Source organism: Diaporthe amygdali (assembly GCF_026229845.1).
Source record: "Diaporthe amygdali strain CAA958 chromosome Unknown NODE_1_length_4327563_cov_65_473760, whole genome shotgun sequence".
NCBI classification, from domain to species: Eukaryota; Fungi; Ascomycota; class Sordariomycetes; order Diaporthales; family Diaporthaceae; genus Diaporthe; species Diaporthe amygdali.
The window spans coordinates 1,660,618-1,683,700 of record NW_026517021.1 but is presented as its reverse complement, the minus strand read 5'-3'; the positions used below and the strand labels follow the sequence as shown (position 1 = coordinate 1,683,700).

The 23,083-nt window shown below is 51.8% G+C and overlaps 7 protein-coding genes across 7 annotated transcripts; 3 read left to right on the top strand and 4 right to left on the bottom strand.

Moving 5' to 3' along the window:
* Window positions 1-2,922: 2,922 nt before the first annotated feature.
* On the bottom strand, window positions 2,923-4,231 carry J7T55_006090 (lcohol dehydrogenase; the record flags this gene model as incomplete). Its single annotated transcript, XM_053140479.1, has 4 exons — window positions 2,923-3,098; window positions 3,172-3,472; window positions 3,537-3,952; window positions 4,072-4,231. The coding sequence occupies 4 exons, from the start codon at window positions 4,229-4,231 to the stop codon at window positions 2,923-2,925; spliced, it is 1,053 nt and encodes a 350-aa protein (XP_053000858.1).
* Window positions 4,232-5,484: 1,253 nt separating this feature from the next.
* On the bottom strand, window positions 5,485-6,606 carry J7T55_006089 (uncharacterized protein; the record flags this gene model as incomplete). The annotated part of the gene is made up of 1 exon (XM_053140468.1): window positions 5,485-6,606. The coding sequence occupies one exon, from the start codon at window positions 6,604-6,606 to the stop codon at window positions 5,485-5,487; it is 1,122 nt and encodes a 373-aa protein (XP_053000857.1).
* A 2,301-nt stretch (window positions 6,607-8,907) lies between these two features.
* J7T55_006088 (choline dehydrogenase) lies at window positions 8,908-11,056 on the bottom strand (the record flags this gene model as incomplete). Its single annotated transcript, XM_053140457.1, has 3 exons — window positions 8,908-9,975; window positions 10,029-10,941; window positions 11,004-11,056. 3 exons carry the CDS (start codon window positions 11,054-11,056, stop codon window positions 8,908-8,910), a joined length of 2,034 nt encoding a protein of 677 aa, XP_053000856.1.
* Window positions 11,057-13,565: 2,509 nt separating this feature from the next.
* Window positions 13,566-16,455, top strand: J7T55_006087 (uncharacterized protein; the record flags this gene model as incomplete). The annotated part of the gene is made up of 11 exons (XM_053140446.1): window positions 13,566-13,627; window positions 13,734-13,763; window positions 13,886-14,137; window positions 14,581-14,677; window positions 14,747-14,885; window positions 14,992-15,179; window positions 15,235-15,271; window positions 15,332-15,399; window positions 15,514-15,896; window positions 15,957-16,024; window positions 16,073-16,455. The coding sequence occupies 11 exons, from the start codon at window positions 13,566-13,568 to the stop codon at window positions 16,453-16,455; spliced, it is 1,707 nt and encodes a 568-aa protein (XP_053000855.1).
* A 971-nt stretch (window positions 16,456-17,426) lies between these two features.
* On the top strand, window positions 17,427-20,011 carry J7T55_006086 (tissue alpha-l-fucosidase; the record flags this gene model as incomplete). The annotated part of the gene is made up of 2 exons (XM_053140435.1): window positions 17,427-19,113; window positions 19,299-20,011. The coding sequence occupies 2 exons, from the start codon at window positions 17,427-17,429 to the stop codon at window positions 20,009-20,011; spliced, it is 2,400 nt and encodes a 799-aa protein (XP_053000854.1).
* A 984-nt stretch (window positions 20,012-20,995) lies between these two features.
* Window positions 20,996-21,217, bottom strand: J7T55_006085 (uncharacterized protein; the record flags this gene model as incomplete). Its single annotated transcript, XM_053140425.1, has 1 exon — window positions 20,996-21,217. One exon carries the CDS (start codon window positions 21,215-21,217, stop codon window positions 20,996-20,998), a length of 222 nt encoding a protein of 73 aa, XP_053000853.1.
* Window positions 21,218-22,533: 1,316 nt separating this feature from the next.
* Window positions 22,534-23,028, top strand: J7T55_006084 (uncharacterized protein; the record flags this gene model as incomplete). Its single annotated transcript, XM_053140414.1, has 1 exon — window positions 22,534-23,028. One exon carries the CDS (start codon window positions 22,534-22,536, stop codon window positions 23,026-23,028), a length of 495 nt encoding a protein of 164 aa, XP_053000852.1.
* Window positions 23,029-23,083: the final 55 nt, after the last annotated feature.

The following is a 23,083-nucleotide window of genomic DNA, read 5'->3' as shown; positions in this document are numbered from 1 at the left end:
GGGAAGGCTGGGCGAGGGAGCGAAGAGTGACGTTGGAGATATCGTTCGAGGAATCTGGACGATCTACATATCCAGGGTAAGTGTTGTTGACAGGAAGACTGGATGTCTGTAGGAGCAGGAGCGATGGGTGCGGGAACGGAGCAGGTCGAGGTGCCGCAGGATCTTGGTAGTGCTGTGCGACGGTAATCAATCAAGGTGAGGTCGTTGAAGAGACGAGGATGACGAGTCGGGGGAAAAGCTGCCCCGTCTGTCGTCTTGTGCAGTCTTGGTCTTGGTTGGTCCTGATGCAGCAAAGTGCAGTGCACCTTGGGCAGCTTGCCTGTGTCCACTGTCCCAGTCAGCCTGTCCAATCCTGGGCGGTCCTGCGTGGTCCTTGGGCAGTCCTGGGCCAGGGTACCCTTGCCGTGTCGCAGGGTAGTGGGGTGCCCACCGGGCGGGAGCAATGGCAGCTTCTGGGCTGTTTGCCCGCTCTCCATGGCCATCTCCTGGCTCGTGCAGCATGCTCAATGGAGCCTGAAAGCATTTCGAGCATTTCTTCCCTGAGACAGATTGAGACAGTCTCTGGTCTGAAACATCGAGTCCCTGCTTCGAGAACTCGTAATGCATATCGATGGTGATCTACATCAGGTGGATATCCGATGATCTGGACACAGTCCTGGCCTTTGCAGAGTGTCTGTTGCGCATCTGCATTGCCATTGGATGAATTAGACTTCCTTCTCATCTGAACTGGAGGGATACATGACAGTTGCAGATCTATTGGAATGTGCCTTTTGCCCAACAGCTTCGCTCAAGCCCGTCAGGAAAATTGGCTGACTTTGACTTTCTCTAAACAATGCCTCCAAAGCCTCGTCATCTGCGGTCATGACTGCGAACCACTCGGGTAGAACACCAGGAATGGCAATCTGCTTGTTGATACGAGCCCTGGGCCATGCCGGATCAGAAGCCAAAGTCTAAAGTCTGAGGTCGTTTATCTACTTCACCGTCCCATGCCTTCGATGTGACCCTGTCGCTTCAGACGATGGAACAGCGGCTGCTTACATAAGACACGCGTGGCCAGAGGAGACGCGACTCGCTTTGATTCCAAGTACGTCGACTACATAGACTAAGTATTCATGCTCATAACACAGCAGGGCCAAAGCAGGTCCAAAGCAGGCGTTTGAGCTGCTATGGCCACAACTTCATCCACGACCCCTTTATGATGCCTCACAGTGCTAGAGTGGCTCTGGTGGTCGTCCAAAGCAGAGCGGCCATCCCCGAGTCGAGCGAGGTCTGACATCTCGACTTGTGTACTAACCCTAGGAAAAGACCGCGGCTTTGCTTGTGACATAGGCAAAAATGTGAACAGTGCAGATATCCGATGTGAAACTATCGCCATAACAATGACGACCAGTCATATAGCACGGTAGCCACCTACATGGTGATGTACCGGCAACGGCGCTGCAGCAGATGTAGATCAAAACAGCCAATTGCCTGCATCAAGAACGCTCCATTGTTCACATGAAACGCGTATGGCAAATGCCTAGGTGGGAAACATGTTGCTGGAACCTCGTTCTCTTTCTGGAAACGTACCTCTGGCATTCCTTGATGTCAAAGCTGTGAGTTGATCTGGACTTGAACGGTAGTCCTGTGACAATCATCTCTCCAAGATCTGAATTACACAATCTTTCATTTGACCAGAGGACATTGCGAGATCATATATGTGGAGCTTTTACGTTCATTCTCATTTATCTATAACGTGCTCTTTCCTGGAATCCCTTCCTAGCATACTCTGTCCGAGTGGCTTGGCAAGAGCAGCTCCAATTGCCCGAATTCATTCAGTGACGTCCAAAAATTTCTCATCTCGATCCCTATCATGGCGGCGCCATAAAACTGGTCTTGTTCTTGTCGTGTGCTTAGGCACGGCAGCAGTATCCGTAGGGCTCCTGTATAGATAGAGAAGTCAGTTTCCAATGAGAGACGCATAGGTGCAACGCAGGATGTATGACTTTACCTGGTCGCAGAAGTCGCAGCTGAAGACATTGTGGCCAATGTCGGAACAAACAGTGCAGTCCTCGAGAGCACAGCAGCGGTAGCCATCGGCAGGGGCAGCGGAGCTGAGGGTGGCCATGCCGATGGCGATGGCAAGGACAGTCTTGATAAGAGGCAATTGCATCTTGACGGTTGCTCTGATTGAGACGAGTTGAGTATTTAGATTCGTGTTGCTAATGAAGTTGTTCTGAGTGGTTGTGAGTCTTCAGGATGGTGATGGATAGGATCCAAGAAGGACAGAAAAGGCAGATGCCAGGTTGCTACATTTATATAGCCAACGCAGTGCCGGGTGAATTGAAAGCACGAGTCTCCAGGCAGTGAATCGACAGCAGTGAGTCAACTCCGTGAGTAGAAGGACGAAACGAGCAATGGAGTACAGACAAAATGAATAGAAATGAAGCAACCGAATAGCCATGACCGGAGGGTGATGAGCTAGCTCGGCAGAGACTCTCTGACTCTCCGGCTCGCAAGTGCCTAGGAGACTAGGACTTCGTTCGTATAAGGCACCTGTCACTCCTGGATTCAAGTACATCTATGTTTGTAGTCAAACGAGTAGGATAGTGTACATATGGGGGCGTTCTCACCAAGGTTCTTGGGCCAAAGGGGGGGGGGGTTCTTGCAGAGAGGGCAGCATTGTGACCAGGCCAATTGCTGTCTTCAACCGCTCGTTGAACTAATCCTATCCACATGATCTATTTAAATACATCTTCTGGATAATTCAAGCTTTACATAAATGGCACATAAGGTTGCAGCATGTTTGACTATACAGGAACTGAGTCCCAGAATGTGATTCAATGAGATAGGCGAGCCGGTTAATCAGTGTGCATTGCAGAATGTGAGAAGTAGTCAAATAAATAGCTACACAGGCAAAGGCATGTACGGACCAGCTTGCTCTCATGCGACTTTGATGACGACCTTTCCCGCCGTGTTGAGATTCAAGAGGGCTAAGTAGGCCTCAGGAGCCTGTGACCATTCAAAAACGTGTCCCAACACCGGCTTGAGGTCATGCTTCTGGATAAAGGCATTCATGTTCTCTAGCATAGGCAGACTTGCGTAGACAATGCCTCGTACTTGATTTCAGGGAGTCAGCAGAGTATTTGCACAGGCACATTGACCAGGCTAAGATATCAATGGGTGACCTACCAGTCTTAGCACCCAAAATAATGTCTTGGATCAAATCATGTTTCTCCGAGGCGGACAAGAACCCAATAAGTGTCACGAGTCCGCCTTGCCTCGTTGCGTGGAGAGATCGGACGATAGTCGACGCGCCGACGACATCCACGACGTGGTCTGCGCCGTGCCCATCGGTAAGTTCACGAACTTTCACATCCCACTCCGGGTCGTTGGAGTCGAGGCCGTGGGTGGCACCAAGTTGCTTTGCAGCCTCGAGCTTCTCCTGAGAGGAAGACAGCGCAATAACCTGCGCCCCTGCGGCTGCAGCAAACTAGTGGGAATTGGTTAGTTTCAGACCATCACAACTGACAGGATGAACGTGCTCGGGCACCTACTTGCAAGACCGCAGTGCTCACACCACCAGTGCCCTGAGTGACAACAACATCTCCCGCCTTCAACGGCACATACCAGCCAAACAAGGCATTCCAGGCACTAGCGTAAGCCCCACCCAGGGAAGCTGCCTCCTCGAAGCTGAGGTTGTCCGGGGCCGATACGATACCATCCTCGTCGACTACGACGTACTGCTGTAGGACGCCATCGATATCCGAGGCACCGAGAACCGTGGTGTTGTCCATTTCACCATCTGTGCCTGGCCCTGCGGATTTCCAGGAGGTGCTCGCGGCGACGATCACGCGATCACCAACTCTCCATCTTGATGAGCCTGGCTCGGCGTTCACGCTCTCTACTATGCCTGAGCCGTCGCACAAGGGAACTCGCGGGGAAACGGTGCGTGTTTTGTATCGCTCATCATCTGTGGCGATTAGCAGGTCTCGGTCTGTCCGATGACCGCGAGTTAGTAAGCGCCTTTAATTATATCTGGGAGTCGTAAGGTGCGACGTGATCAGCCGCTGTGAAGCTCAGTTTACCTACAATTCAGTGCGGCAGCTTTCATCCGCACCAAAATTTGGCCTTTTCGTGGCTGCGGTTTGGGAATCTCTTCTAGTTTGAGGTTTTTTATGATCCCATCCGCTGAGGTCGGACCTCGTTCATGAAGATGGATACGATATGCGTACGAAGTTGCGGTCGCCATTGGAGCTGCGCGGGGTGATTCACAAGGTTTCCCAACGAGAAATTTTGTCTATCAGTAGTGCTGGAAATACAGAAGCAGATTTAATCTTCAAATGAAAGGGACGAGACGAGTTTAAATCGTATTGGGGTGATATCGTACGCAATCACGGAAACCCCCATGATGGCATCGACATGCGCTATTCACCTCTCGTAATTTGTAAGCACAAATAAACGCAGTAAGACTTAGACCATCGTCCACGTCCGCACAAGAAATCTGACTGTGAATGTTGGCCGGTATGATGCATCACATAGTGGATCAGATGCTCGTTTGAAAACATAGAGAATTTGTAAGCATCGTCCCATCGGACTTCAGCGGTTAGCCTAATCGGCCAGATGTCGGGTGCGAAGTCCGCCAGTGCAGAGTTGGGTCTCGGGCGTTTGAGAGGGCCTCAGCCAAATGAGCCTTCAGGTAGGCTCTTCACTATGTCATTCGGAGGCCTAAGTAGATACTTCGGCAACACAATATTAGTTCTAACCCCATTTTTCGAGCTAGATTGAACGCTTCTTTGATTCAACACCTTTTTGCGCTGTACATGTGTTAAAAAAGTCGATTGGAAGGACATCTGCCTGAAGACCACCTAAGACCGCATGTTTCAGAAGCAAACGATTCGCAGATATCTTAAATCGCCAAGGCAAAAAGGAGCCGCCCGCAATATCACCGGTGAGCTTTAGCCTATGCAAAAGGAGTTCTCTGGTGTGTCAGCAATCTTGACCTACCTCACAGGAGAGCCAATGTTCTAAAATCTCGGATGTCGAGGCGTGGAGTTTACCCCTGTTCTTTCCACTAGATATAATTTCGCATTGAATTGATTGGAATTTGAAGCGAGCTAGGAGTGTCATCTCGTAGTTCCCTCATTATTGCTACCTTTCTCTTGTCGGCGCCTGAAGACATTTCATTCTCAACCCCCCTCGCCCCACGTAAAGCAAAACTACATGCTGTCCAACATAATAGTATGACACTTCCTAACAACTGGACCAAAGTAATCGCCATTTCACATTCATTAAGTCCAAATTCGTCTCATAGAAAACCCAAGGCGAGTATTGGGCGATGTAAAGATGATGAGATGTTTGGCATCCACGCCCAGTGCCCACGCTCGCCCAAAATCCACCCATCTTGAAGACCGACACACCGAATGCTGAGTCGAGAAGTGATGCAGTAATCAACCACAAAAGCTTCTCATGAATTAGAGGCTGAATTTCTAAGCATACTCGTAACTAGTCCCGTGCCCCGGGGGGAGAAACCTCCCCTCCGATACCGCCCATAAAGGGACCTTGAATTTCCTCAATGGCAGGATTTTCTTGCTGTTGCTCTGACACAGGGGTTTTGATTGCTGCCTGAGCTGGACGTCGATCTGCTGGAGAAGATGCAGCTCCGATATCGCCCATAAAGGGACCTTGAATCTGCTCAACGGCAGGGGGATTTTGCTGTTGCGCTGGTCCAGGAATGTTGATTGCTGCGTGAGCTGGACGTTGATCTGCTAGAGGAAATGCAGCCCCGATATCTTGCTGATTGCCAGCCTGGTCATGTTGCGTTCTGCCGGCCTCGTTGACCCCGTTGAGGCTCACTGGGCTGACCGGATTCTCAGGGGCATTCATGAATAATTCCAACGGTGCAAAATCGTCCCAAATTTGGGCCTCGAAATAATTTGGTTGTGGATTCCAGCCGTCTGGCACAAAAGGTGGTTGGTTCTGCCACAGAGGTGCCGGCGCCATGAAGTCCTGTGCTGGAGGAGCCTGTGCTAGGAGAGGCTGAACTTGGGGAGGCTGGAATGCAGGAACCTGTGCTGGAGGAGCCTGGACTTGGAGAGGCTGAACTTGGGGAGGCTGGCATGCAGGAACCTGTGCTGGAGGAACCTGTGCTGGAGGAACCTGTGCTGGAGGAACCTTTGCTGGAGGAACCTGTGCTGGAGGAGCCTGTGCTGAAGGAGCCTGTGCTGGAGGATCCTGTGCTGGAGGATCCTGTGCTAGAGGATCCTGTGCTGGAGGAAGCTGTTCTGGAGAAACGTGACCGGGCCAGCAAAGTGTGATATATTTTGGTAACGGGCAACCGTTCACTGCCAGTGCCATCGTGTTTACTGCATCAACCGGGAGTGTGAAGATGATCGGGCGTCGAGATTTCCACATGTATGGCACACCAAGCGGCACCATTTGCACATCGACATAACCGGTCAATTCTCCGTCGCGGGGCTCCATGTAAAAGCTGCCATCTGGAAGCATAAATTTTAGGTGCGGTCGAAGAAGTCGCTTCTGATGTTGGCCGCGCCACTTGTACGGGATTTCTTGGACGGGTGCATTGTCGCTGGCGCTTGTTGACACGAAATTGATCGTTCTCGGCATCTTCTTGATGTATCCTTTGCAAGGGCGTCGTATAGAGATGGAGTGATGAACATAGGAAGGATAGCTGCAGGTTGCACGGATTTGCGAGACGTATAGAAAGTTGCGAGATGTCAAGTGATTTTATATGTGATATTTCTGCTAAAAATTAGAGGGGAAAACAAGGAGAAATTGTTGTGAGAGATGCAGAAAACTCACTAAACTTTTGAACAAAAGTTGTGCGCGTGACGGTGTTGATTTTAATAGCTGACTAGACAAATTGATAATTATTTTATGAATTCTTCCCTAACTTTGATGGTCACATTGTGCTTAGTGGATTGTATTTTCTGCCCGGCGCTTCAGTTTTGGTGTCAATTAAAATTTTATTTGTGAACAATCTTTCGACTACAATCGTGGTACTCGATGCGAAGAGAACTATCTGTCTTTGGTCTGGTGTTTCCCGTGTTGCGCGTAAGGAGTCAAATTTCATCCTTGGCTCAGATTCTGGAATCAAATTCGACCTGGGCTACCTGGGTTGTTGATAGAGATTCAGTCAAGGTTTGCTCCAATGATCCATGCCTCTGATGATTCTATGTTGCCCTGGGTGTATTGTGGTCCCCAGCAACGAACATTCAAGACCATATTATAATGGGGCCTTCCTGTGCTATTAAGAGAATGTGAGATATTTCGCGAATCATTCGCGAGCGGCGAAGGAATGGATAGATTGTGAACTTTGTCCTCACGTACGGCACTCACTGAAAAGTTCCTCAGCGCGAGAAAGGCTACACGCCCACTTCTTGGCCAGTTGAGAAGTTCTAAAATGAATCACGATTAATAAGGTTAGACTTCATCCGTACTACAAGATCCGCTTGGTCGAAGGTCTGAGTAACTTTCCACCACATTTGGACCGAATTCGCTGACATTTTTGACCTCTTTATTGGTCTTCACTGGAGCTACTATGAAGGCCGGGGCCTCCTGATCAGCCAGGCAGCCCCTATTGGGAAAGACTTCGAGCATGACTTGACTACCCTATGCAACGACCTTCATCTCCAGAGTCGGAAACTCATATGGCTTGAGAGATCAGACTTTCGTGCTTGCGGTCCCCTTTCCTCGGAAACCTTGTCGAGCAGGTTGCCAAGATTGCGGAAGCTCTAGGACTTCACCTCAGAGCGTCTGTTTGCAATGCCTTCAAATGGCTTAGTCTACGCACAGCTGATGCACAGAGTGCTTACCATCCGAAAGGGCACAGCGGCAACGTAACAGCAGAAGAGATAACCTCTGACTCCTGTGCCTTGAAGAAGAAGAAGATATTTATTGAAAACCATTCATCTCAAGGCAAATAGGAGCAGATTCCACGAGGTCTCACTAGTATCAAATTAGAATTTTATCTCATCGGAACAAATCATTTCCGATGACGACAACACTAGCAGAATTATTGTGAGAAGTGATCACGCCGAGGAGCTGTCTGCTGTCTACGAATTCTGGAGCGAAGGGTCGACTTAGTGAGTAATGGTTTACAGCGGTGCTTTCTCTCCCGAGACATTGAGGGTTCCAAATAAGGAAAATTTGAGGTATAGAGAGTGTCCATCTTCAATTTTGAAAGAAGAGACTGGCTCGGTGTTAAGCTCCACGGGCTGCCAGTAGCGCCAGTACCAATGGCTACGCTCAGACACTAAGACTTTTGGTGTGGAATAATGACTTCTGAGTCAACACTACTTTGCAGAAGATTATTGTCTCAAGCCTTGCATAGCGAAAAAACTTTACTCGGTTATGAAGTACCATATTTTTTTTGTCTCATGACAACTATCGTCGTTCCAGCTTAGTAGAGAAACTCAAAGAATACAAATAGTCTATACCGTCTCTCTCAAGAAGAAAAGGAAAAAGAAATTCAGAGCAGAAGCCGCAGAGCCGAAGTTTCAGTTCGTGGGGTGCTAAAGAGATGCCTACGGCGTCCGCGCTGAGTTTGAGTGAGGGTCTAGCAGCGAAATCAGATTTCGGAAGTGTTGTCTTTAGCTGAATCAGTGAGGATTGTAGTTTAGAGAAAGACAAAATGAGATGCCAATCTTGCCCGAAACTTTATACGGAACGAACTTGGCTTTACTCCGGAGGCTGGATATGGAAAACACATTGACGCGGTCCCGTTACGTTGACGAACATGTGTGACAAAGCAGCATGAGATAGCCGAGCTAATCGCTGGCCAACAATTTGTTGATATTATATTGTGATAGGCTTGCGTCCCATAATTACTCTATGTCAAAGGCTTTCTGGGGCATTGAAGGCATCGCGGCTGGTCCTATTCGGTGCTGTCTCATGACGCCTCGGATTTTAAGAAGCCTTGGCCGCCTCGATGATCACATCACTAGCCTTCTCAGAAACAATGTAAAGAGGCAAGGCGATGTAAAAGCCAGGAATCTTGGGGAAAACACTGGCGTCAACAACTCGCAATCCTTCTGTTCCACGAACCCTGAACTTGCTGTCCAGAACGGCCATGGGGTCATCGTCGGCACCAATGGGGCAAGTGCACGATGCGTGGTGGCCCCATGTCTCGTCCTTCAAGAACTCCTTTACGTCGGCCTCGCTGGAGACGTTGGTGCCGGGCCAGACTTCGGGGAAGCTGCCGTCCAGGGGAATGAGATCTTTGAAAGCCTTGCGAGCAAATTGGAAGCCCTCGTACGTGGCTTGCAGATCCTTCTCTGCCGCATTACTGGTGTTCACACCCGTGTCGTAGTAGTTGAAGTTGATCAGAGGCATGTCGCGAGGGTCTGTTGACTTCAGAGTAACGGTGCCGGCGTTGTTCCTGCTGTGAGCCTTGAGAATAATCCATGCCCAGTGCTGGGCGTCAGCAAGGGAGTCGGCCGCATAGCCTGGGAAGTAACCCTTGAACTTGGCCGGAGCTCCCGAAACCAACAAATCTGGCTCGTCTTCGGCGACGGAGGATTTCATCGTGACTGCAATGGCGATTCCGTTCGTGCCGTAGACGCCCTTGGTAACGGGCTCGAAGCCGGCTTGGTAATCTTCGAGACACGCGTCAGGTGTGCTTTGTAAGAAGGTACACTTGGATGTAATCGCGAAGTCGCTGTCCGTCTTGCCGATGACGGTGGCCTCATAACGATCTTGCATGTTGGTTCCGACACCAGGAAGGTCAACCAAGACGGGGATGTCGAACGACTCCAGTTCTGACTTCGGCCCGACGCCACTGAGCTTCAGCAACTGGGGAGTGTTGAAAGCACCTGCAGCCAGGATGACCTCCCGGGAGGCGTTGACGCTACCAGACCCAGTTTCGGAAGCCGATCCGGATCGGGGATCTGCGCGGTACAGTGACGAGCCTTCCAAGTAGTCAACACCAACGGCGCGAGGAGTTGTTCCATCGGTGTCGAAGCGAACTTTGGTAACCTGCTTGGTAATTAGTATACCGCCGTGCTTACTACCAAATTATGCTTGCTCACCAGGGTATTCAGCTTGATATCCAGGTGATACTTTCGAGATCCATCAGAGTTCACTGCCTCTGCCGTCTCGAGTATAAAGTCTCGTGGACCACCCCTGACGTTGTCTTTCATGGACAGGGGCACCTGGTAAAGGCCGGTGTTGCTCGCCTCACCAGGCGCATTGATGTCCTCCAAGAGAACATGTGCCAGACCGGTTACGGTGGTGAGCACAGATTCGACGACACTTTGGCCGACTGCTGTGGCAGCCGAGAGAATAAGTGACAGGAGCTTCTGATCCTCGACCACAAGCGAGAGGGAGGTGAGAGATGTTGTGAGCCATCCACTGAATCCATGTCCGACAATGCTACTTGGCAGGTATTCGTTCTTTTCGATCTTTTGGAAATAAGATCGCATGGTTTCAGGGCTCCAAGTGGAGTCTTGCGTGAGGTCGGAGATGTATTTCCAGTCACTGTCGTGCGCACCGATGCTGATGAGAGCATTGTGGCGAGAACATCCACCCAGGGTGCCAGCTCGAGGATACCACACTCCCAATGGGGTTGCGTCCTCAGGAGGGTCAAGTCCAACATAGAAGCTCCCGTCGGGGAGCTCGTATGTCATCTTGGAGTCCTTTGCTTGGCGATCGAGGTCCGAGTAGTGGTTCACGAAATAGTTCCATCTCGTGTCTTCGAACTCGGTTGAGAAGAGATGCAAAGCTGGAAGACTTTCCATCAGATCGTCACCTGAATCACCTCCTGCATCGACGAGCAAGACCTTGTATCCTGCTATTGCCAGGTTCGCCGCGACAGGACCACCGCCGGGACCTGAGCCCACGACGACATAGTCATAGTTCTCATTCGTGGCGTTTGCGCCATCACGTCGTCCGATGTAAGGATTGTGTGTACGCTGCGCCTTCTTGGCTGTCCAAGGAGCGCCACTATGTCGGACGTTAGCAAGACATGATAAAGCCCATGCCGGACAATAATTCTATATACGCACAGCGCAGAATCAGCCAGAAGCCAGACGAGAGTCAAGGCTACTGAGGCACGCATTATGATGATAATATTCCGGCAAGGAGAGACAAAGGGTCGGTCGTATCAAGAAATGAGTGTCAAAACATGTAAAGAGTGTAGGTGTCGGCGGTGCGATGCCCAGAGTCGTGATCAAATTGGCATTCTCTTGACAGTTCAAATAGGAATCTGATCGCCAGAGTAGAGTCAGAATTGCCGGTGTGCTCTATAAAGTCAAATGAGTAGCTGGGAGATCGTGGGGAACACAAGCGTAAAAGTCCATGATGGGGAAGACCTCATATCGCTCCCTTTCGTACAAACCCCTGACTACAATGTTGGAACTCCGCCCTAGGCATGGACTTTATTCCGTCATTGAAGATCACGATATCTTCAGGAGCCGCAATGCGCCTCCAGCTCTTCGCGTACAATTCTCCTGACGATCGCTCAGAAGGATCCGGCCAAGCACAAGACGAAACCCCTGGCATCGCGGACGACGCCCGGCAAATCAAGACAAGGCAGACGAAAGGGGTGCAATACACAGTAGACTGAACGAAAAGAAGACTGTCCACCCACCTTCCAGGGCTCGGATACCCCCGTTTGGTCCAATTTTGCCCCGGCTGACTCGTCGACTAGTGCGATCAAAAACGGCATGCCATGAGTCGCTGTACTTGTACTTTGAGCTGACAGACATGGCACTGGACAAAACAAGGGTCAAGATCTGCATAGCTTTTGACTTTTGCTTCAGTGTTGATCCGCTAGCATCTTTAAATTCGTCCGTCATCCATTACTGTATCCGTCTCTCAACATGACATCGTCCATAAGAGACTGATCAACGTATGTAGGTCGGAATATGCTTTCTATAGTGGCAAGACTGCAAAATGAATAATTGCCGGACAGCATCTCATCATATTGAGGCGCACCGTCTGCAGGCCAAGGGAGGAGGAAAGTAGTTCGTCGCAAGCGGCTCCGGCAAAGGTTCACCTCCCCTTCATGGTGACTGTACGTGGCAGACAAATTGCTCGAAAGAATCAAATCAAATGGACATGAGATTCGTTGTTTTCCATGCCAGATATCTAATTAGGCAAGATGCATCTCGGAGAATTCTTTTCCCCGCCTCAACGGGGATCCGGGGCGGTGCTCAGCACCTGAGGTATGTTACCACTTCCCCCTGAAGAGTCTGTTCCAATCACACATCCGATCAGATCTCCGTTTGCTCAAAGATTCTGACTTATCAGACACTTTTGTCGAATTACGGTCCGCTTCCAGCGGATTAGGACTGTTTTGGGGATTTAGAATACAGATTGAGAATTTCTGGGCCCCACACATCCCCACGCTGGTCATTTTGTTGGCTGTATGAACGCCCCGGTGCTACGCGGTTTCCACTTCGGCATTTGCCATGACCGATAGCAAGGGTTCCCAAGTACCTGGGACGGGTTCGCCGATCTTAATATTCCACAGCATCGGCTCCATGCTCAAGCGGTGAGCCGCGTGCTCCCATACTCAAAACCATTCTGTGTTGCATTTTCAAGCAGAGATTCGGAGATGGCATGGCTTTGCCTAAAGTATGTTGCATGCGAACGCGGCAAGGGCAAACTCAAGCGTGGGGCGATACTACCGAAAAGGACTTCTTGAAGCTCCGCTATCAGTAGAGCAATATCGACAAGGCAGAATAAACCAGGGGCTTACACCTTATTGTGTTCTTACCAGGCCACGACAACTATCTCAGGGCCCATAAAGGATCGTACAAGCTTTTCAGGCCCCGGAGAACACCTTTACAATCGTTCGCCTACTTCCTTGTTCTTTGGTTTGACCAATAAAGGGCATGCATCCCAAGGTTGTCATTCCGGAAGGCATGGGGTTGAGAAACCTAGAATTGGACCATGGTCGATCTGAAAAGGTTGGTACATCCCAAGCAGTCCAGGAATGGTAGCATGATAGCAAAAGAACCTTGGGTGCAACAACTTTGACAAGCTTGGAAGTAAAGCAGGAAGGGGGTTGTCATGCCCGAATATGTGGTCATCAGCACAAGCAGGTTAACCAAAACCTGATTGACGAAATACTAAGAATTAACCAAATTTGATATAAATGACTAGTCGGCAATAGCAATTCCCAAGTGTTCTCATTTCCTTCGCAGGAAGAACGCTGTGATGTCTTCCTGCACATGACCAAGCCGTACAAAAGGGTGAGAAATCGATGGCTTTTAACTCAAACATAGCACATCCCTAGAAATGGCTCACAGCTCACTAAGTACGTCGCGAAGTTGCTCATTCAGTGATTCGCGTGAACACGTGAGTGGGGAACAGAAAGCAGGGTTTCCAGACATGAAACCGGTGGAAGGACTATTCTAGAAGTCCGGGTCCGCCACAACCGACTCAGTGCACTGAGACGTAACCTTATCGACAAGAAAACCAAAATCGTATTCTTACCTGCCCGCAAATGGCTTTTCAAAATTGGCCTTGTGAATCGTCTGCGATTGAAGCAGTACCTACACTTGTAGAATAACTAAAGATCTGTGTGTGCTTCACGAGGTATCCCCGATGGTTGTGGAAACATGCGGGCCCTCTTGGCAGGTTTAGCAACCCAAGCGGCTAATCCACGGCAGTTTGACCGCAGGTATGGCAAGACCTAATTCTACGGTCAAGGAATTAATGACGAGTTCGCGTCTTGGTACTGAGTACAACTATCATCGCTTGTGTGGCTGACGACACTTGCCGCACAGTTTTGGCAACACTCGAGAGGACGAAGTAGGGTTCATTAGGGCTGGTCACATAGTACTAAGCGACAATAGACAGCAGTTCTCAGAAGCATGGCTTAATTCTGCGGTGAAAGTGGAACACGAAGTTGAAAACATCAACAATACCCTCGTGACAGACATCTGGACAGCGACATCGTGTATGCCTGCGCCACCAAATTAACTTTGAATCCTACCACTATTCACGACGGCTTCCATCCTGCCGCGACCGGATTCCTTCCACTTCCCGGGATGTCCGCGGTGGTCCGGACTTGGGACATTTGCTTCACAATTGAGATCGACGACGGCCAGCGCCGAAGAGGCGAGTACCTCATGTCCTGGGGCATTGGGGCAACCACACGGAATGGCGGCAGTCATGATCCGTGCAGTCCGTATGCTCCAAGGTTGGCAGTAAGTTGGCCGGGGGTAGGTATCCATACTGTATGCCAACAGGGAAGACTCGATGCGTCGCACGCACGCTGCGGGTCTAGGTGATCGTTATATCCACTGCGGAGCTTAAAGTTATCAAGGGTATCTGCCAGCCATGTGCTCAGATCCCTGACTGTTGAGATGTCATCGCAAGCGAACGCAATGCTGGGTATGGCGCTGCCGGCTTGTCTGCGAGACGATCTGCCTTTGTAACCCACAAGAGTGCATAACGACGACGACTTGGCGTCTCTTTACATTCACCTTGACCGCATCGCCCGGAAACTTTGCATTCCGCCTTTACTTTTCATATTCCTCTATCGACATTTATGAAAATGCTGTGATCGGCTTCCGTATCAATTCTCTTTGTTTTTTATGACGGGAGGAATTTCGGCCGTCTAACATCCAGCATGAAGCTTTTCTCCATCGGGGTGTTGCTTTTAGCAGCACTGCATGCCACGTTAGTGACAGCAGCCGACAGCACGGTCTCTGCACCGGCTTGTGGTGTAAGTGTCCCATTACGCACAAGCGGAAAGCTGTTTTCATAATACTAACAAGGTCTGTGGCTGCAATAGCTCAAGTGCATTGTCACGGCCGTCGCGGAGCATTCGGATTGCTCGCTTACAAATACAACGTGCATCTGCCTTAATGAAGAGCTCAACTTAGCTGCCGCGGCTTGCATTGCGCAGAGCTGTAGCGTCAGGGATCAGCTTGGTATGTCCTCGTCTTGCGGCCTCGAAAAATCATTCCGGGCCATCATGTCACACTGGCAATGTCATGCTTTAGTACATTAAAGACAATTATTGACGGAATTGCGCAGCCACTCAGAAATACTCAAAAAGGACATGCGGTGCCCCAACCGAAGACAGGACAGCTCTGGTATGGATCATTGGCGTCGTTTTCGGTATACTTGGCTTCTTAGCCTTCTGCCTCCGAGTCATGGCTCGTGTTTTCGTGGGCTCGTACAAAATTTGGGGTCCTGAAGACTGGGTAATGACTGCTGCGGTCGTAAGTAAACAACCTTAAATCGGCCTCTTCACAGAATATCAGCTGACTCTTATAGGCGTTGATGATCCCTTTGCAAGTTTTATCTATTCCTCGTACGTATCTCGAGGTCGTTGGTCCCATTGCCGGATACCAGGCTAATTTTATGTGTGTAGTTGCAAAGTATGGGCTGGGAAAGGACATGTGGGAAGTCGAACCGGACAATATCACAGAAATTCTTTACGTAGGTGACTTTTCGTTAATACCTCCCCCACCCTTTGTTTTAATAGGAGAAGAGGGGCGGTGATCCACGATCGCTCAAGTCAGTTGTGGTGAATAAGGCTAATTAAGGGAACAGCTATACTTTTGGGATGAACTCGTCTATCTGGCTGTTCTCCCTCTCACGAAAATCTCGATCCTCCTCTTCTACCTCAAGATCTTCCCGAAACGCGAGGTCAAAATCGGCATCTGGGTACTCGTCGGTTTCAACATCGCTTATCTGATCACCTTCGAAATCATATCCATCTTTCAGTGCAGACCGATAGCGGGTGCGTGGCTGAGGTGGGACGGCACATTCGAGGCTACATGTAACGACATCAACATGCAAGGATGGATGGCCGCTGGTCTGAACCTTGCGTTGGACTTGGGAGTCCTTATACTGCCGTTGCCGGAACTCGCCAGGCTCTCTCTGTCGCTGCGGAAGAAAATTCAGATTCTTTCTATGTTCTGCGTCGGCTTCTTGTAAGTGTCCATCACCGGGTCATCTGGGACAAAGCACCGTGGACTGACGCATATTCCCAGTGTATCAATCGTCAGCCTTCTCAGACTGCAGTCATTGGCGAAATACGCGAACACGTCGAATGTCACACGTGAGTCTACTTTACTTCCTGTAATGAAACTCTACTAACAGCATACAGAGGACTACGTCGAGGTCGGATACTGGTCAACAATTGAAGTCCCTGTCGGGATAATTTGCGCGTGTATGCCCGCCATTCGCTCGCTCATAGCCACGGTTTTCCCCAGGGTGTTTGGCACCACACAACAGAAGTCGGACTACCAAGCGTTCTCGGGCTCGTCCAAGCAGTGGTCTTTTGGAAAACTACAGTCTGGGAAGCACATCAAGGTCAAGACAGAGTGGACAGTGAGATCCCACAACGCCCAGGAGCATGAGTCGTCTCAAGTTGAACTGGTGCCGCTGCCATCGGCGCCAGGGGACCTGCCGGCCCCGTTGCCGACGAGACCTGGGTCGCAGTTGGCAGTGATGGAAACAAGTTGCGAGCACACCAAACGCTCCGGTTGAGACGCACTTGTGGTTTTGATTTTCCTAGAACATAATTGGATCGTTCGACCTAGAAAACCTAATTTTAAAAACGAAAGAAAAACAGTTCAACATCACTTCGTACAATGTTCTGTAATAAAGAGACCAGCAGACGCGATTGTAACTGTCGAGATTACTATCATGGAGACACGCATCGACTTCGAAAACCAGACACAGGGTAGGTTATTCGATCACGAGGGTAGGATACGCAAGCTTGCCTGCCTGCGGAATTTCGGAGTACGTCTCTCGAAGCGGAAATTGCGGGTGACTTACTCGACCAAGTCACTCGAGTACGCTGGAAACAAGGATTGAATCGTTACAGACAATTTGCTTGTCTGGTTGTCAATTTAGTGCCTTCATTTCTAAAAGAGCTACTAGCCCAGACGTACAATAGTTGCCACTTAAAAGATGATTTGACGAGGAGAAAGTGATAGTACTAGTATTGATAAATTGCGTAGAAGCCATCGAAGATGGAGAATCTCCAAGTGCTCATTCAAATCTGCCAAGTAGAATGCAATTAACAAATCCTGATTCCAACTGTCTGGAATCAACGCGTCGAGACCCAGGTAACGTTACTCCAAACAATCGCCTGCTATCTAGTCTACGTGCCCTGCGTGCCTAGGTTGTGGGCAAAATGCTGGGATCCGTGGCAGCGAGCAGCCCCTGACAGACGCAGGAACAAGCGTCGACGAGCCGGGCCGGCCCCTGTCGGTGGCATGGTCCTCGGCACACCAGGCACCTTATCAGGTATCCCGACGTCGGCATCGTCGCCGTATCTTGAACCGCAATTCACGGGAATCAACGCCAGCCCGAACCTTGAATGATAGGCAGCTCGGTAGCAATTTCCACGAGCAACAATATGAATGCAACGCCATGTCTCCCTTCAGCGCTCGCTCGATCTCGAGTGTCAACGCGCGAGCCTGCAGGAGACTGAGAGCAGATAGACGGTCAAGATGAAGAATCTCATCACGAGACAGCTTCCCCAAGCATTGGCTGGCCTTCTTTGCTTGACCAATGCAGCCATCGCGGCCCGCTCAGTGCCAATCGACTTGATATCCTACTTCAACAACAAAGCGTTCGGCACCTATCCGAATGAGACCGCATTCGAGACCAACCTCAACCGGTCCTACCCGCCGCTGAACCACCTCGCCCAGGATGGCATCTACACGTCCCAGAGCACAGGCGTGCGGTACGACTTCCCGAGCTACACAGGCCCGCAGCAGCCAGACAACCTGATCTGCTCGGGGCAGACGATCCCGGTCCCGGGCAGCGGCAACGGCAGCAAGGCCTTCTCGCTCAGCATGCTGGTGGCCAACGACGTGCGCGACGCCATCGCGTCGCACGACCTGACGTACCTCTACACGGACGGGACGTCGGCCGCCGCCGAGCTGCGCGCCCTGTCCTTCTTCAGCTGGCTGACGCTCACGCACGGCGAGATCATCAGCCCCTTCACCTGGACCCCTGAGGGCAAGGACTGGAATACCAGCCAGATCTTCGAGTTCACGGGCTACCTGGACCCGGCCAAGACGCTCGCGGCCGTGCAGCTGCCAGTCGCTGACAATGCCACCGTGGGCCGCGTCCATGTCTTTTCTATGTCGCTGCTAGTGAGCGAAACAGCCTCCAGCGGTCCTGCCGGTGTCGAGGTCCAGAGCGTGCGTCCCACGCAGAAGTGGACCGAGGCGGGGAACCAGGTCGTCGAGGTCACTGTGAACAATGTTGGGAGCGAGTGTGTCTCAGGCTCGGGGCTGACGTTGTCCTTGGAGGGTCTCGGTGTCAGCACGATCGAGACGGGGTCCATCAAGAGACTCTGTCCTGGTGACCAGAAGCGTGTCAACGTCGGCGTCAGTGGGTCTGCGAACAGCACTACTGTTACAGCCACTCTATCTGGCGTCAGCGGCAACCAAACAACTAGCTTTTCCGGGATTAATATCGGGTTTGAGAGCTTCACTACTGACCTGGACAGCCTCGCTAAGCACGAGTCGCCGGAGTGGTTCGATAATGCCAAATACGGTATATTTATTCATTGGGGCCCTTATGCTGTACCAGGATACGGCGGAGTGGCCCCGAACGAGACTTATGCTGAGTGGTTCTGGTGGTACTCGAACAACCACTTTGTGAATGCAGACAAGTCAGACAGCTATGGCTACCGCCTCGATACGTTTGGACCGGACTGGAATTATGACGACGGGTTCCCCAACTACACAGCGTCCGCGTGGGACCCCAAGGAGTGGGTCGATCTCTTCGCCGAGGCGGGCGCCACGTATTTCGTCCTGACGACTAAGCACCATGACGGCTTCACGCTGTTTGATGCAGGTGACACGACGAACCGCTCGTCGATCAATTACGGTCCCAGGCGGGATATTGTTCAGGAGCTATTTGATGCTGCGGCCACGTACCAACCATCCCTGAAGCGTGGTACTTACTTCTCCCTTCCGGAGTGGTATAATCCTGACTTTGGGCCGTATGGTTTCGTCCAACATGACACCGTTGGCTCCACAAGCTGGGTGGGCATACCGGCAACCAACCCTTTTACAAATCTTACTGAGCCGTACACCGGCAAACTGCCAATCGGAGACTTTGTTGAGGACCTCATGTATCCCCAGATGGAGACTCTCGCGTACAAGTATGGTACTGATATAAGTAAGTGCTTCCAACAGGGATGTCATCCTTTCACCTTCCCAGAGGATATCTGCTCCGTGTCTAGAAGGTCTCACCGGACCAAATGTCCCGAGATGTACCGAGAGACCCCCTTGACATACATGGGACGACCATATCCTATGTCAACGTAGTCCAGAAGAGGAAGTTGCTGACTCCCAAACCCAAAGTGTGGTGCGATGCTGGCACAGCGAATAAGACAGCCGAATTTGCCTCAGAGTGGTGGAACTGGGCGCGGAACAATGACCGGCAAGTTGTCATGAACAGTCGATGTGGTGTAGCCCAGGCCTCAGACTTCGAGACCCCTGAATACAGTACCTACTCGTCGGCCCAGAGACACAAGTGGGAATCAAACCAGGGTATGGACCCCTATAGCTATGGGTACAATGCCCAGACGCCCGCAGAGAGCTATATGAATGCCTCTACTATTGTCTACTCCCTTGTGGATATGGTCGCCAAGAATGGCAACCTGCTGCTGGATATTGGGCCGCGAGCAGATGGGACGATTGTTGAGGCAGAAGTAGCCAACCTGCGCCAGGCTGGGAAATGGATTCACGCCCATGCCGAGGCTGTGTTCAACACGACGTACTGGTTTGTTCAGACGCAGATCGCCAGCCCGCAGGAGGTCCGTTTCACGCAGAACGACAACGCATTCTACGTCCTCTTCCTCGAGCAGCCGGATGTCGCGGAAGACGGGCACGTCTGGGTGAACGCCACGGTACCGGTGCTGGAGGGAGACACAATCTCGATGGTTGGGGACGCCACGGGGGTAAATGACCTATCGTGGAAGACGTCGCCGGAGGGATATTTGGCCATTAATGTCTCGGCCGAGGCCCTAGCATCGGAGGAATTCGGCTGGGTATTCAAAATCGCGTATGCGTGATGGTGCTGTCGTCGTCATCTCCTGCGTTGTCGGCAGTGAAAAAAAGAAAAACGTGACCTTGTACATAACGGCCTTCGAATATAGCTCTCACCACCCACTCACCCACCACCTTGCCTGAGGAGAACAGCTCAAGTGAGGTGAGAAGTTTACAGTGCCAAGCTAACCCATGCTCGCATTAGACTATTGCTTGAGACTGTCGTGGGGAACAAATCGCAGAACGCCATGTGCGACAGCACCCTGCAGCTCGTGGCGTTTCGAGAATTAGATCCGGCACTAAAGGATTGCCTGCTGCTTGTGACCCCCTTTGGCCCAACGCCCCCGGGAGACGACTTGCCTCTTGTCATACCTACGGCTCACGCCCGAGACGCCGTTCCCAGAGACTCGGGTCGTTGGACTAGGTCTAAGTCAGCGTGTGGCTGGCTTACGCCAGACTTGGGTTCGAGAAAACACGTCGAAGAAAACTGAGCCAAGGCGCGAGCTAAGGCGGCCCCCAACGCCGACAGAAGCGTGTGGTTTGATGCGGACGGCGAGGAAGGGTAACTCCCGAGATTCTGGACGAGGGGTTACGGGTGTTTCGGTGTCTTGATGCCTGTAGCAGAGGCCGAAGGTTGTGTGGCTGGTATGCAATCTAAATGGACACCTGTCTGGCTGGTCCGCACGCAAGTAAGCCATCGTCACTAGGCTCCAGCACAGCTGATATCGGATGTTATGCTGATGGCGTCCAATCCGGGCGGGGACCATGGGAGATCACACATTCCAATATGAAGCGCGGTTGTTGTCGTGTATGAATCTCTGGGTACGTGATGCATCGGAGGTCAAGATAGATGCATGACGGACCTCAAAGGCGGCCCTTCGCCCTCTCGCCCCCATGGGCCCCATGGGGCCGAGGCTCCAAGCCTGCGGAAGGATGGAAGTCGTTACTGCTTTTGGGCCGGAAATATGCAAGAGACTCATGGGTCCGAAAGGACCATACCTTGCTTCTCTTCATGGGGCCCTGATGGAGTAATTGCAAGGGTCATCATCGTGCCACGTCCTCTCTCCTCCTCTCTCGCTCTGTTCCTGCTGGACCAGACCCGTCAAGCCGGTGATCTCGTGTGAGGCCCGGCTTGTACGCACGCGGAAATAACGCAACGCAAGCCAGTTCTTGGCTCCAATGGGCGATTGCAGATGGTCGGAAGTCTGGCGGAAAGGTGTTGCATTGTTCATGTGGGAGTCGAGGTTGGAGTGGGGGCTCTTGATTTCCTGCCAGTCCCAATACAGCAGCCCATATGCGGCAATGACGCAGGCAGATCCTCTTGCTTAGATATCAAAATAGCGGTGTTGATATTGGAGTCGCAGTTGTAGAGTCAGGAGGCGGCTCCGAAGGGGCTTGAGTGCTACGGCTTCGAGTCGACTAGTCTCGATACAGTGGTATTGGCCAAGTAATTCTCGAAGGCAGATCGAAGCTACGTCGGGGCAAAAAGGTAAAGAGGAGGCGTCGGTCGGGTGGCATCGGCCGACGTGTACAGACTGGGTTACCGGTTACTGGACAGTGACCAGGGCGGTGGGACGGGACCCGAGGCAAAGGAACCATCCTAGACAGGACAGCCAACTGGGAAAAAAAACTTATTAGGCAGAGAGTCTAGCGAATCCTTCCCAGATTGCCGGGAGTGGGCGAGGGGGGCCGATCCATTGGCTTGATTTTGGGGGTGATCTGATTTGATTGTGACGTTGCCTCCTGCACAGCTAGTGCTCTAGCGCGCATAACAAGCATGCAAGACATTGCTGGCTCCGGTGCGGTGGGAGAAGGCCGTGAAACTGTATGGAGGGGGGAGATGAGGAGGGGAGGAGGGGCGAAGACTCCGAGGTGTGAAGCATCACAGGTGAGAGTTGAGTGAGGGGATCTCGGGGAGGCACCTTGGGTGGTTCTGTCTGTTCCCTCGGATGCTGCGTGATGGGTGCTCTCACTCTCTCTCGCTCTTCTCTTTCCCCCTCTTTTCTCCCTCCTGCCCACCTGCCTTCCTGCCTGTCTGCGTTGCTGCGTTGCTGCGTTGCTGCCTGCCTGCTGTAGTACCTTCCTGCCGTCCCGTCGTGCCTTCTCTGCTGCACGCCTGCCCTGCTTCTCGAGGCCAGGGCCATGCTTTGCCTGCATGTCATTTAAGGTAGACCACAGAGAGACTATGGGCAGACGTTGGACAACCTCAACTGCTCCAGCTCGTCACGGCACAACATGCAGAACACGGTGATAATATTCAACGTCGAGGGGGCTCATGCAGCGCAGCACAGCACGCGGCCATGACCACCAATTGGTCCTCCCGGCATCCTGGTCTGCATATTCCCGTCTCTCGCTTAGAGGCAGCTGAGGTTTGGGGGTCCCAAGTCTGGGAGCCAACGGCCACTCGCTCCAACCAGACCAGCACCACCAGCACCACCACCTAAGCCACCCACAAAACATGACATAGCACATCATGGCACAGCATGGCACAGCATAACGCAACCGCGGAGCGCAAATAAATACAGCACAACACACTTACATGGCCACCATGGCCGCGCATCGCATCGCAGCGCATCGCATCGCATTGAATGCAAGCGCCCGACCACTCGCGGTAGTTCCACCACCAACAAGCAAACGACTGGCTGGGCTGCTGCTGGACCCCAAAGTCGCAGCCGGCTCAGCACTGCAGATGCCGCAGCGGATGCAGCAACCAGCAGCAAGCAGCGCTCAGGATGGTGCCGCCCCTCTTCAGCTCGCGCCCTGGTCCCTGCGGCTGTACCAGGGCGGGTGGCGCCAGCCTTGGCATAGCTACCCAGAGGACTGGGCCCGGCTGAGACACGACGCAGAATCTGTTGGTGCCAAAAAGTACCTTTACCCAGTACCGTACCTGTACTCCCGGCCGACAAATCATGGTCCTGCATATGCCTCTCGCTCTCTGGCCCGCGAATGGCAGCTCAGCAATGGCGCTAATAACAAGATCAAGACGGGCATTACCATGAAATGGACAACCAGACTCCGAAACTCCAGGCAGCCCAGGAACTAGCCAGACTGACACGGCACCACGGCACTCTAGCACACTCCACTCGACTGGTAGCTGC